Source organism: Helobdella robusta, assembly GCF_000326865.2.
Source record: "Helobdella robusta unplaced genomic scaffold HELROscaffold_8, whole genome shotgun sequence".
In the NCBI taxonomy this organism is placed as follows: Eukaryota; Metazoa; Annelida; class Clitellata; order Rhynchobdellida; family Glossiphoniidae; genus Helobdella; species Helobdella robusta.
In genome coordinates this window covers 529442-544386 of record NW_008705459.1, presented here as the reverse complement: position 1 = coordinate 544386, position 14945 = coordinate 529442, and the positions used below count along the sequence as shown (strand labels likewise).

Sequence of the window (14945 nt, the reverse complement as noted above, 5' to 3'; positions counted from 1 at the left end):
ATTGTACTGGAACAGCTGAAGCTGCCGTTCGAGCACGCATACGTGCAGCCTGGAATAAATGGCATCTCCTTGCCTCTATATTGATGCGGCGTGACATCCCACTTCCACTACGATCAAGACTTTATAAATCTGTGATACGTCCGGTGTTGTTATATGGTGCAGAAACATGGCCAATGACAACCAAACTGGAACAACAACTTCAACGAACCGACATGAAAATGCTCCGATGGATGCAACGAATTAGTCTGAAGGACCACATCAAATCTACCAAAATCCTGCGTCGTGCTGGTTTAGATGATATAAAGAACGAATGCCGGCAACACCGTCTGAGGTGGTTTGGTCATGTCAAACAAAGTGGAAACAGTGCCATAACTTCTCTGGCAGATGTTGAAGTACCTGGCACACGTCCCAAAGGCCGTCCAAAAAAGTCCTGGTCGCAAACAATCGAGCAAGACATGAAAGCTCTAAATTTAAATGAAATGGATGCAACTGATCGTCTAATTTGGCGCAAAAAGTTGATGGCAAAGAAAACAACGGCCTACCTCGGGAAACCGGGTCTCTGGACGCAAAACGAAGATTGATTGATCTTATTGCTCTCGACTTTTCTAAAGCTTTTGACACTCTCAATCACTTCTCACTTTCAAATAAGTTAGCTTCTCTTCCTCTAACTGACAACATTCACAATATAATAATAAATTTTCTTTCTAATAGATGTCATTCTACTTTCTTTAGCTCTACTCTTTTATCTACTCTACCTAATAATTCTAACGTAGTTCAAGCTTCTGTCCTTGGACCATCTACCTTCATCATCAATGCTTCTACTCTCAATACTTTTCATAGCTCTAATCACATCATCAAATACGCTGACGACACCTACTTTATCATCCCATCAATTAACTCACTCTAATCACATCATCAAATACGCTGAAGACACCTACTTTATCATCCCATCAATTAACACCATCCAATCAGAACTCGACTCATTAACTACATGGTCAAAACAATGCAACCTGTCACGTAATCTCAACAAATCATTCGAACTCATCATTCACAATAGCCGTAAGAAAATAACATGACCTCCAGAATACCCATCAATCACTCGCACAAGTCAATTAAAAATATTAGGCATTATATTCACCTCCACACTTAATATAGCACCTCATATTAATCACATCATCACAAAAGGCTTTCAAACATTTCACGCACTCAAAACGCTCCGATCACATGGTCTCAGAGGGGTCAAATTATTCGACATCACTGAATCACTAATTATTTCACGCATCAAATATGCAGATCCCTCCTGGTCTGGTTTTGCTACACAACAACAACTTCAGCGACTACAATCTCTCATCAAAAAACTAATCCGCTTCAACTATCTACCTGCATCATATCCTACCGTCACTCAGATATTCAACACACTCGATTCAAGACTGTTCAAGAAAGTAGAAAAAAACAAGAACCTCGTCATCCATCCTCTACCACCACCAATTAAAACTACAACACACAACCTTCGTCAAAGCAAGCATAACTATCAAGTCGCCACCCAATCTACATATCAGGAAAAGACCTTCATCACAAGACACCTCACACATATTCACACTCAATAAAACTTTATCATTCACACTAGTTTTTATTTATCGATCACCTCACTAACTCACTAAGTCATCATCTAGTCTATTAATTTTCCTTTTTATGCCATTACTTCATTTTATTGTCAATTTTATTTGATTTTCTTTTATTTATTTTATTATTATTATCTATTTTGTTCTATTTTATTTTTCATGTTTAAATATTTTTCTTTCTCCGTTTTTTTATTTATTTTTTTACTTATTTAATTTTGTACTACTGCCTTGCATGCTGTAACAGTTTCTGCGTCTGTCAGATCCTGATTTTTAAAGAATAATAATAAAAAAAGAATAACAGGCCAACTGCGTTGGACAGAGCTGAATTAAAAAGAATTTTTAAAAATGACATTAACGGTTTGTTGTCTCATTCTTTTCAGTAGTTGATTCTGTGTTGCTCCTTCTACTCTAGCCGAAATGTCAACAACCCAAAAAATTTAATCATGGCGTTTTTTAATTGTTTCTCATTTTTTAACTAAGAGCTACAGGCACACTCATTTCTTGCAGTTCTAAAGTGTAGCAAAAATCATCTTCCCTCTTTCCCTAATGTTTTTTTTATTAAAAAGATTTCCAAATAAATTTTCCAGAAGATTTATATTTTCTCTTCATTTCTTTATCACAAGTTATCATAGCATAGCTGTCAGAACATAAACTGTTAGTCCTTAGCAATTCTCGCTTTCGTCAACCACAAAACATTTTTCATTTTTTAAAAACTTTATGTTATATGCACACTCTTATGCTTGCTCTTATAAACTTAACAAAATTGAAATCGGTTCGTTTTGAAATGCATTGTTACAGGTAGTTAACCGTTACCACATTATTTTTATTTATTTTCCTACATTTCAAATTCAAGTCTTCTGCTGTACTATCCCTTGATTTCTTTTACCACCCTTAAAATTTCCTTTGCTTCATGTCTCAGTCAGTTAAACGTCAAATCCTATCTGCACGTGTCATTCATTCTTCTAAAACAAACAACTGGTACCTCATTCTGTGCCCTACAGCCAAACTCCCACGACCACCAAGAACCACTGTCACTCAAGCCTCTCTACATTGTCTCATGTATATGTTGTTGGCGGCTGTTTGTTTGGAAGTGAAATGTGAACAGTTGAAAGTTGAAGGGTGCAAATACTTAAAAAATTTACTGCCAGTGACGTGTTCCTGAGCAACAAGCTTACCAGCAAGATTGTTAAAAAATAGCAAACTGCGTGTTTAAGAAAATGCTTCAATAGACTAGAAATAATTTGGTTAAGATGGAATGCAAAAGTTTCATAGGAAGACCAGTCCTGACCTGGTGAGGAAAGACAAATAAAAAATTGAAATTAAACACAGGTGGTGCATGTGCACCAGAGATATAAGTAAGAAGGAATAAAAGCGTTCTGACTGCTTTGGAATTAAAAGTACATTTTACAACAAGTGCAATTAAAAATAGTGATAAGCTAATGTGTATAAAAACAAACCTTAAGCCACTTGTCAACACATTTGGAATGATAATGGTGCTTGCACGGAAGTATCCTAATTTTCTGTCTCGCTTCAAACTCACACATGCACACCACGCACAATGTTTGTAATGTTTGTTGGTCATCATTTAGAGTTTCTACGTCTGCTTTATAGTGGTAGGCCATCATCTGGTTGATATCATTCCTTGACAACCCTTTTGGTTTTGTATGCGCAAGCTGTTGAGCCAACCCTAATAAAGCCTTTAACAGAAAATAATGCTTCGTTTAATTTGCTTAAATTAGTTTGCCGTCAAAAACATTTTCAAAATTATCACAACTGACGTACATTGTAATTTTCAGCATGTTCAGTTTCCTGGAACATAGCCATGTCACTTGGCATGGAGCTGTTTAGAAGGATGATATGGAAAATTAATCAATATTATATTGATATTAATTATTCTTTAAAAAAAATTAGACACTGACAGACGCAGAAACCGTTACATAATGCAAGGTAATAATATAAAATGATAACGGAAAGTAAATAACGGAGTTGGAATGTTTAAGCATAATAAGCATGGAAAATAAAATAACAATTTAAAAAAACAAATAGAATAATTAATTAATTACTTGATTAGTTAATGACTTAGTAAGTAAATTATATGATCGTTTACGAGAATAAACAACATTGAAAAATTGAACAAATGAGTGTTAATATTATTAAGGCTTCTTGTGGTGAAGGTCTTACAATGATAAGTATATATATATATACATACATACATATATATATATATATATATATATATATTAGGATATCACAAGATTATATATATATATATATATATATATATATATATATATATATATATATATACTTTATGAATTTTTTAATATACTTAAACATTCCAACTCGTTATTTACTTTCCGTTATCATTTTATATTATTACCTTGCATTATGTAACGGTTTCTGCGTCTGTCAAATTCTAAATATATATAAAATAAATATATATACATAATACATAAACGAAATGACAAGTAATTATCCTATGATGAATACTGGTTCCTAAGTCGCCCAGCATAAATAAGTCCGCGTGAATTGTCGAGGCATTCTGGCAGTCGCGAAAAGCGAGTTAAGAGGCCTACATACACCCCAACACCATAATCAACAGAATCAGAAGCAGCCTTCAATGCATAAAGAGAGAACGAGAGTTGGACATTGGAATGTTAGAACCCTACACAGAGCATTTTGCGCCAATTTCACTAACATTCTCTCAAGTGTTTATATTATACACTCTCCATATGGTTTTTATTTATCCTTTATCTTTATAGCTCTTGCCCATTTTACTTTTTGGCCAAAAAATTGTTAACTTACTACACCATGGACTTTAGAACTTCCTTCTAATCATCCCCACAGAATGTAAGAACAAATGCAAAATTATAAAATTATGATTGGCCAACTTGAACATATAACAAAATTGCCATGTCACGATTAATAACCACTAGTGTTTTATGTCCTGTCCTGGGCATGACATAAAACTGCATCCACGCTGCCTTGCGTGCTTTTGAGCAAAAGGCTAGGCCCACCGCTTATAACTGGTGGTTGTCGTCAGCATGGGTGTCCGGATGTAAAAACTTTTCCAAATTTTTTTATGCCGCCAAAAACAAAAACAACGGCCCCTAGTCCCCATCAGGCCTTAAGTGGTCAAGGGGTGCTAAAAAACACTGGGAAGTATGCAATAGTGGAGGGATGTTGCAGAAAAATTCAGAATGGCCCTCTATGGTACTTAGACTTGGAACGCTCAATGTTGGATCACTGACTGGCCGCAGCATGGAAATTGCAGAAATGCTCGAGCGTAGAAGGATTGACATCTGCTGCCTTCAAGAGACCCGATGGAAATCGAATGGTGTCTGTCACATCAACTCTGACAATGAAAAATATAAACTATTCTGGAATGGTCAAAAGACGGCCAAAAATGATGTTGGAATTTTTGTCAAAGAACCGCTAGCCCAAGAAGTACCGGATATTAAAAGAATTAATTCACGTCTCATGTGGATCAAGCTTCGCCTAGAAAAGCAAACAATAATTATTTTTTCTGCATACGCACCACAGACAGACGAATCAGAAGAGATGAAAAATGATTTCTGGGCTGCGCTCTCTATGACACCATCTCAACAATCAATACCAAAATCTGAAACAATCCTGATTGGAGGTGATCTCAATGGCCACGTTGGAGAGAAAACAGATGGTTTTGACAATGTTCGAGCACGCATACGTGCAGCCTGGAATAAATGGCATCTCCTTGCCTCTATATTGATGCGGCGTGACATCCCACTACCACTACGATCAAGACTTTATAAATCTGTGATACGACCGGTGTTGTTATATGGTGCAGAAACATGGCCAATGACAACAAAACTGGAACAACAACTTCAACGAACCGACATGAAAATGCTCCGATGGATGCAACGAATTAGTCTGAAGGACCACATCAAATCTACAGAAATCTTGCGTCGTGCTGGTTTAGATGATATAAAGGACGTATGCCGGCAACACCGTCTGAGGTGGTTTGGTCATGTCAAACGAAGTGGAAACAATGCCATAACTTCTCTTGCAGATGTTGAAGTACCTGGCACACGTCCCAAAGGCCGTCCAAAGTCCTGGTCGCAAACAATCGAGCAAGACATGAAAGCTCTAAATTTAAATGTAATGGATACAACTGATCGTCTAATTTGGCGCAAAAAATTGATGGCAAAAAAAACAACGTCCTACCTCGGGGAACCGGGTCTCTGGACGCTAAACGAAGATTGATAGTGTCCTAGTTCATGGAGTCCAATATATTTTTCTTCATGTGAAAAACCATCTTAAAAATTCTTTATTTATTTCACAAAATTGTTTTTAAATCTAAAGGTCTTTTTTCCACAAAATTCTTCCTTTATTAATTCCCTTTGAAAATTATATTTCCTACATCCAATCTCCATTTTAACAATCATTCATTAAAAAAAGTCCGACCCATAACAGATGGAGACTACAAACGAAAATTGGTTCTTCATTTTTGTTCTCCCCACAATCAGCACCAAGTGACAACAGTTTGCAACGACAGTTTTAAGAACGTGTCCATGATGGTCTGCTTTAAATGACTTACCATTCAGTGCAAGAGAGTGGGACAGCTGAGAGAGTGAGGGGTGCGTTCTAATTTGCATCTAACGACAAAGACAAATAAAAAAAAAACTTGCAAAATTGAATACTATAGAATGAATGTAAATAAGTGAAGCTCTGTAGAGAAAAAGCAACGTGAATTTATTATAAAAATCATTAATTTTAACGTGCAGTTTATAGCAAAGGCGTCAAACGAGGATGTCGTATGTTATATGTTACGTGGATGTTCACAAACATGGATGTCATACAAAAATGTAACAGAGATAATGAAAATATGACAGCTAACAAAGATGGCGCATCGTATAATTCGGGCTCGTGGGGCTGGCTGTTGGTGGCTTGCTGAAGAGGTACCTGGAATTATTAATTAATTCAAATGACAATTAATATGATGACAACATAATTTACGTCAAAGATAAACGAAATTCACACTTGAATGAAATTCAATTCTAAACATTGCAATTGTTTTTATTATGTTCACACTTGCAAAAAAGCAAAAATAATATAAACTTGTAAATCATATCGAGCGTCTGATTGAGGCAGCAGATTGTTGTCATGTGGCAGTGGAGATATAGATTGAACGTCAAATGCTCTGCAGTGATTTGAAACATTTGTTGATGACAACTGAGGTATGGTGGATGCTGGCAGGGAAAGATATCTTCTTAAGCCCACTCGGTTGTGGTCCATGTGATGATTGAGCAGGTCCTGGAGAGCTGGTGGGTGTAGTGAGGAATGGCTATCCAACGACTGTCGAGATGAATTTGGAGGGAATAACGTTGCTGCATTGTGATAAGTCGTATCAAAATTTTGAAAATTTAAAGGTTGCTGATGTAACTGATTTTGATGATAGTAATGATGCAGATGTTGGAGGTTGATCATTCCAGTTCCTGTTGGATGATGGCTGATATGATTCATGCAAGGACACATGTTGCTGGCAGGTCTTAACAACAATGGGCACGAATTAGGATCGCATAACATTGGGTGAGAAACACTGCCGTAGAGTAAGCTGTTGTGGTCTGGCAGTGGTGGTGGTGGGGGTACTAAACATCGGCTGATGTTGTCATAAATAAACAAATCATTGTCAATCCCGCATATCATAAAATCTTTGTTAGTGAAATCGCATATCATCAGATTTTTTTCATCCCACATAGGCAAATTAGTGTGCATGTCATTTAAATTAATGTCACAAATCATGACTGTGTCGTCAATATTGTCAACAATTTTATTAACGATACTATTTGCCATGAAGTTGACATCAGTTCTTGCTTCACCTTGTTGTCCTAACCCATCATTAGTGTTTATGAAAATATTGTTAGCTAGAAAAGTCGATTGCAAGTTTGAAGATGTATAATTAACTGGGAATGGTGGTAACGATTGTGAAAACATTTCGGAAGATGTTTGACCATTGAGATTCGATGAAAATTTATGATCAAGACAATTTCTGACTGTGTTACGAGAAATATTCTGAGATGTTGGCGAAACAATATCACCATCATTTCTACATGAAGTTGGTTGGATTGTTGGGACAGTGCTTCTGTTGGATGGTCGCGACGTTTTATTGAAACTGTTGAGCATGTTGTTGAATTCTCTCGAGACAAATTCTTCATAGGAAGGTGGATGTTTTTGTTGTGGTTTTGAGCCAAGTGTTAACATCTTTGCAACCCTAGTAGATCGAACTTTTTTTCGAGCTGGTGAATCACGAGGAACAACATTCTCCTACAATGTATTTTAAAAAACAGTGTGAAAAAGTTATTTAAAGGAGTTAAGCAAATTTTTGCTACAAGTTTCTTTCATAAACTTTTTAACTGTATAATGTAAATAAATTGTACATGTCGCTAGATGTTTGTACATAACAGACCTAGGTTCATGCATTTGTTCACTCAAGACTTGATTACTGCAATAGCCTGTTCTATGAATTATCTGACGGGCCTGTTTCAGAATTACAATCTACACAAATTCAAGCTGTGAAAGTCGCAGCAGGGAGGCTGAGGTACGCCTACGTGACAGTGATATTGAAAAAATCATTTTTAAGATGCTACTCCAACTACGAATCTCTTAACAAATATGCACCAACGTATTAATATTTGTCAGAAAAATTGAAAAGATTGTTATCAATGCAAAGCAGAATGCATTTGAAATCAACTGGTGTGAACTTTCTGCTGCTTCCAGGCACACATAGTATTTCCATGGCAGGACCTAGTCTGGAACAACCATCCTGTTCATCCCAGAAAAACCTTCTTGCTCATTTCAGAAATGCAGAATTAAAACTTTTTTACTTCAAAAAGAAACTGAAATCATTTCTATTTTTGTCATTATGCACCTTTTTCTTTTCTGTCTTTTTATTAGTTAAGTCAGGTTAACTTTGGTTTCTTTTTCGATAGCATTTTTGAAAATCATTAATAATGATTAATAATTATTATAAATTCAAATATGTGTGTATTTCAGTATGTATGCATTTATAAGTTATTAGGAAACAAATACATAAAAAAAAGATATGAAACAAATGATAAATAGAAACCCTGATAGAACTGCATTGTTTTAACATATCCAACTAGTTAACTTATTATGAACATTTATAAGAATAAAAAAATTAAATGAATTATAAATCAATATTTTTGCATTCACCTTGTTTTCGTGCCTAATTTGATGAACTTCCTGATTTCTTTTTGATCTGATTGGAGGACTAATTTAATTTAAAATTTAATTAATAGTAAAAACAAAGAAAAATTAGAAAACTTTTAAAAATCTTTGCTAATTTATCATTGAACACAAAAATTTTTCTCATCAAATCAAAACTATTAAATTTCCGTTAGTCCTAGCATTCTAATCTATTTTCTCTCACCAATCCCCAAAATTCATTTACTGGCCTATTTTTACCAATGTCTCTCCAATGTCCAATGCGCACTCTTCTGTTATAGAAAGCAGGAGAAAAGAACTAGATCAATCAATCAATCAATTTTCGTTTAGCGTCCAGAAACCCAGTTTCCCGAAAAGTTTCTAGAAAAGAACTAAATAGAATCACTAAACTACACGTTAATAATGGATATAAAAGTAATGTATTATAAGAATCACATGTCAACTGCTTTTGAACAGGATGAAAAAATTATATAAAGAATCATAAAAAATAATGTCCAAGCAATCAACGAAAATGTTAGTATTAAACTACGAATATACTACTCCAACCAAAGAACGTCATCTCTTGTGATGAAAAACAACTGCACTAATAAACCAGAATCGATAATGTATCATAGCCATCTAATATATTTGTTCAAATGTAATATCGGTGAGTATGGGCACCATAGTTTCGAATATGTTGGGTATGACAACGACCAAGTTATCAAGAAGACTTACGATGCCCGTACAAACTGGCCCTATAAAGAATCAAATGAAAGAGAAACACAAAACTAAAATTACTAGAAAAATCTTGGACCACAATGTTGAAATTTTAAATTACAATAACACCATTATAATTTACGACTAGCCAAATCAATACTCATAAAACAAAGATATCCGACAATAAATATTCAACAAAGGGCAATTGGAATTCTTCCTACCAATAAATTTAGAAACAGAGGAATCATCGATAATCAATCAATCAATCATCGTTTAGCGTCCAGAGACCCAGCTCTCCCAAGATAGGACGTTGTTTTCTTTGCCCTCAATTTTTTGAGCCAAATTAGACGATCAGTTGTATCAATTTCATCTAAAATTAGAGCTTTCATGTCTTGCTTGATTGTTTGCGACCAGGACTTCTTTGGACGGCCTTTGGGACGTGTGCCAGGTACTTCAACATCTGCAAGAGAAGTTATGGCACTGTTTCCACTTCGTTTGACATGACCAAACCACCTCAGACGGTGTTGCCGGCATTCGTCCTTTATATCATATAAACCAGCACGACGTAGGATTTCGGTAGATTTGATGTGGTTCTTCAGCCTAATTCGTTGCATCCATCGGAGCATTTTCATGTCCGTTCGTTGAAGTTGTTGTTCCAGTTTTGTTGTCATTGGCCAATGTTTCTGCACCATATAACAACTTATCTGAGGTTGATACCTGGATGTCGAACAATGGATTAAAATTGAATCAATGCAAATCTAAGTTTATGCCTGTGGCAACTCGACAGCAGTTAGCGAAAATTAACATCAGTTCAGTAAATGTCGGTGGCCAAGAGATAGAATTCAGTGAAAACAAATTTGGGCTTTGTCTTGGATTCAAATCTATCGATGAAACATCACTTGAAAATGCTCTCTTCGTCATGTACATATCAGTTGCACAGATTATATCGCATTCGAAGCTCTTTAGATAGATCAGCCACACAGACATTGATTCATGCTTTCATTCACTCGCGGCTTGACTATTGTAATAGTCTGTTTCATGGCCTCCCAAAGAAATCAATTAAAGTACTGCAATCCATACATAATAGAGCTGTGAAGGAAGGTTATCGTTGGAGGATTGAAGTTCGATCATGAGAGTTAGACTCTAAAAGATCTTCATTGGCTGAATGTTGAAAAATGGATAATTTTTAAAATGTGTATTTTGATGTATAAAGCCATGAATGGAATCTTGCCCAGATATTTAGTAGAAATAATCAAGAAAAAATCAGTGACCATAGATGGCATATGCTTGAGAAGTGATTGCTCAAATTTAATGATAGCAAACAGTGCTCACTTGTGTATTGGTGCCTGAGGGATTGCTGTTGCGGGTCCAGTGTTATGGAATGGTCTACCAGAGTCCCTGGAGGAGCCGGAAATGAACATGGATGCTTTCAAGAAGAATCTCAAGACTTATTTGTTTTCGATTTGATATTTGTTTCATTATTAAGTACACATACTCAAACAATAGTTAATTCTTTTGACTGTAAAGTAGCGCTTTTGAAATATTTTTTTTTTAATTGGCGCTTTATAATTTTTGGAATAAAAAATAAATAAATAACAAGACCGGACGTATCACTGATTTATAAAGTCTTGATTGTATTGGTAGTGGGATGTCACGCCGCATCAATATAGCCATCAAAGAATTGATCAAAAAATCTTCATTGACCAAAGAAAACTGCAAATTGACAATCAGCAAAGAATTGCAACAGCATTATCGACCAGAAGAATATTATTTAAAAATTTACAAGCAAAGAGAATTAACAAAACAAAGATATAATAAACGGACAGGACAAAGCAGAATAAAAGCACTTTGCCCAGGACACAGCAGAATAAAAGAACTTTGCACACACAGAGAATTGTAAAACTTTGACCTCTGGAGGAACCCTGTTGCAGAGGCGGATTGGCTCTGACTTCGTTTGGAATCCTATTGGTCCCCTGGAAGAGGCAACAACAACACTTCCCAATGGACACCAATTTTTTTATTAAAATTAATAAATTGAATAATAATTATAAAATTACTGTTAGAAATATTGAAAAGCTCAATCTAAAAAACTTTCAAAAGCTAAAAAAGTAAAAACTCAGTAGATTTTGTAAAATAATATATATAAAAACATGCGTGGTGTGAGTGTATAAATAATTTGTTTGATATGTTGAATTAGCCATTATGTTATGTTGTGAACTGTTTTCCTCACAGACATAAATTTTACCTTTGTGAACAACTAAATGTTTATGTTACATGAAATATCCTCTGAGAAATACTAAGACTTAAGAGTTATATGATAATATAACAACAATAATAAAATAATAAAAATCCCACCTGCACAATACATGGCTACATACATTAATATAAAAAAAAATATAGAATTGCAAATCCTAACCCTAATAGGCCTACCCTAAGCTTCATAAAAATAGGCTAATTTAGTTCAAAAAGTAAAGAAATTTTATTTTTAATATAATATGAATCAAATAGAATAGTAAGATAAAGGCAAGATTACCTAATTAATCCATTCCTGTCTGTGTCTGGATTGTTGTTATTGGATGACTTGATAGAAGCTGGTGACAAGACTAGAATTCTAAGTCTGGTCGGGGTCAACACTCCAACATTCTCATTGCGTGTGGTGTCCTGTTGTAACTCAAGGTTAAGACGAATTTGAGCAATGTCAGATCTTTTTGGGGAGCTTAAAATTTCATCTAAACTTAGCTGGCAAGAAGCATCCTTCAATTTTTTCGATTTGCTCATTTTACACCGAAAGTTTTGGTACTTTAACTAAAGTATTTTATTTTTAAATAAAAACTTTAAAAGCTTATATAAATAATTAAATATTAATTAAAAGTTAAAAAAAAGTGTTTAAAAAGTAAACACCATTAAATAAAAGTCGAGACTAAACTCTAAAAAAAACTTAACTAAAAACGGAATGAAACAAATAAATAAAAATATGTTGCGTTTTTTAATTAAGATTTAAGTGTCATTATTTAATCATCTTTTATAAATATAAAATACTGAATGAAGCTAACGTCAACCCGACCCAATTTAAAACATGATTCCGCGTAGGAATGGGAACGAAAGACAGCATCCATACACTTTTATACGTGAACCATATTCATTTAAATAACCCGCCAAACACAGCTTGCACGTTATTTAATCCCGCCATATAATCATTAATATTCATAAAAGCTTACATGCCTACATATACCTGTAACAGTACCTACTATACAACTATATGATATATATATTATGTATATCAAATATTAATATATTATACATATATATACATTAATTTATTTATTCAAACATAATATATATACTGAAAAAATGAGTTAAAATTATGGGTGAAAATAGTTGATATATACATATATATATATATATATATATATCAACTATTTTCATTTATAAATATATATATATATATATATATATATATATATATACATATGTTGATCAACAAGGCGTTGATGGTATGAAGGACATTGTTTTAACCAATGTTTGTATGTGTGTGTATGTATATATACGATTCATTCGGAATCGAAATATGGCCTTATTTGCAGCATGAATTCGAAAAATAAGTTTATTTTGAATTTTAATAAACTAAACGTTCACCAAAAATTTTACATTTATATATATATATATATATATATATATATATATATATATATAAATGGATTATTTTCTCATCACTACGCCGATGACACTCATCTGTATACATCTGTCACTTCTGGTGATCTTGTAAGCAGCATTCGAGTCTTAAGCAATTGTACTAGCGAGGCTTATCGGTATGCTAATAATTTTCTTCTTCTCAAGCCCAACAAATCTTAAATTATGGTCATTGGGACACATCAACAACTGTCTGCACAGTGCACATATATGCACAGTGCTATATTAATTTTTTTTCTTTTTTTTATTAATTTTACTGTGCATATATTTTTTTATTTAAATAAATGTTTTATACATTTAATATGTATACAAATATGTTTATTCGCATCTTGTATGATTTTTACTTAAGTGTTCATTAAACACGAATGTATGTACGTATTTACGTAGATATATATTTTGTATAAACGCTATTACGGCACATGCACGTGCATATGAGTAAGCAGTGTGTATATATTAAATAATGTTTTGTAGCTTGTTTTTATGGGCGACCAGTCAAATTGTAAATTAGTTTGTTTTAGAACGAAACTTTAGTATAAGATTTAAACATGTAGTTAACGTTGTCATAGTCTAGTGCCTTCTCCAAACGATTTTAATATAACTCCCATCATCTCACTAACTCAGCGTCTTCTTTCTTTGTCTTCCTTTTTATTTCCTTCCCCGGATGAAAAATATTTGACTCCGACCGATTACGACACGCTTCTTAAAAAAAGTGTACTGCTTACAGTAAAATACTTTTTATTACAAAATTCCAACATTTTCTTTCACTTTGATTTGCTTAGCCATATTTTTTAATTATTTCCCTGATTTTACTTTAGAAACCTTAGCGTTAATATATCATCCACAACTACCTTCGCATATCCTACCTATGAATTTTATTCAACGTGGTCTCTAACGCACTATAAAAACTTTCTATCTCTGTATTGTTAGCTAAAAATGTTAGAACATATAAAAGTTATGAGAGGTTCAGCTGATATTTTCATTGTATTTAGTAAATGACCGGATTTATTATAACCGATGAATGTTTAAGTGAGTTTGACGTAATATGTAGCCTCTCTTCTTTTATGTGCGTTTTCCATTTCAGTATTTATATATCTAATTAATGAAAAAAATAATGTGAACTTAAGAAATTAATGTGATTTATACAGACTTTGAGAAAGCATTCGATAAAGTTCCTCATCACAAGTTAATTAAAAAATTATGCTAATATGGTGTGAATGGGATTGTGGTTGATTGGATTTCTGATTATCTTAGTGGTAAAACATTTGCAGTGTGTGTGAATGAAAGTCTGTCTGATAATTTTAGTGATTAGTAGGGTTCCACAGGGCAGTGTGTTGGGACCAATTTTGTTTGTTATTCATGTGAATGATATTTTTTATTTATGTAAGAATGATTCTAATGTTGGGATGTATCTATATGCTGATGACGCTAAATTGTTCAAGTGTATCTCTTTTAATGATGATGATATGGAGGCCCTTTAGGCATGTCTGGATGTTTTTTATGGGTGGTGTGTAAAATTGGAGCTTGGGGTGAATGTGGATAAATGTGTCGTTATGAATTATGGGTGTAGAGCATGTGGTAAGAGATCTTATACTATGAATGGTTTACTTCTTGAAAATGTGGAATTTGTTAAAGATTTGGGAGTAATATTTGAACCAGACATGAAATTTCATAAACACATTTATAATACAATTAATAAGTGTAATATAACTCTAG

General features: G+C 33.9%; 3 protein-coding genes across 3 annotated transcripts in view; 1 reads left to right on the top strand and 2 right to left on the bottom strand.

Annotated features, from left to right (window-relative positions):
- HELRODRAFT_69981 (hypothetical protein) overlaps positions 1-3244 on the bottom strand; it is a gene marked incomplete at both ends in the record, with an annotated part of 4877 nt that extends 1633 nt beyond the window's left edge. Inside the window, one exon of the mRNA XM_009031830.1 lies at positions 3080-3244. Coding sequence (XP_009030078.1) covers positions 3080-3244 — 165 coding nt within the window. The remainder of the gene's footprint in view (positions 1-3079) is intronic.
- A 1639-nt stretch (positions 3245-4883) lies between these two features.
- HELRODRAFT_152473 (hypothetical protein) lies at positions 4884-5288 on the top strand (the record flags this gene model as incomplete). Its single annotated transcript, XM_009031950.1, has 1 exon — positions 4884-5288. A coding segment is annotated over one exon (405 nt), but the record flags the coding sequence as incomplete, so codon positions are not given.
- A 1098-nt stretch (positions 5289-6386) lies between these two features.
- Positions 6387-12320, bottom strand: HELRODRAFT_165337 (hypothetical protein; the record flags this gene model as incomplete). The annotated part of the gene is made up of 5 exons (XM_009031949.1): positions 6387-6563; positions 6720-7925; positions 8835-8880; positions 11390-11515; positions 12076-12320. The coding sequence occupies 5 exons, from the start codon at positions 12318-12320 to the stop codon at positions 6387-6389; spliced, it is 1800 nt and encodes a 599-aa protein (XP_009030197.1).
- Between the last annotated feature and the right edge of the window lie 2625 nt (positions 12321-14945).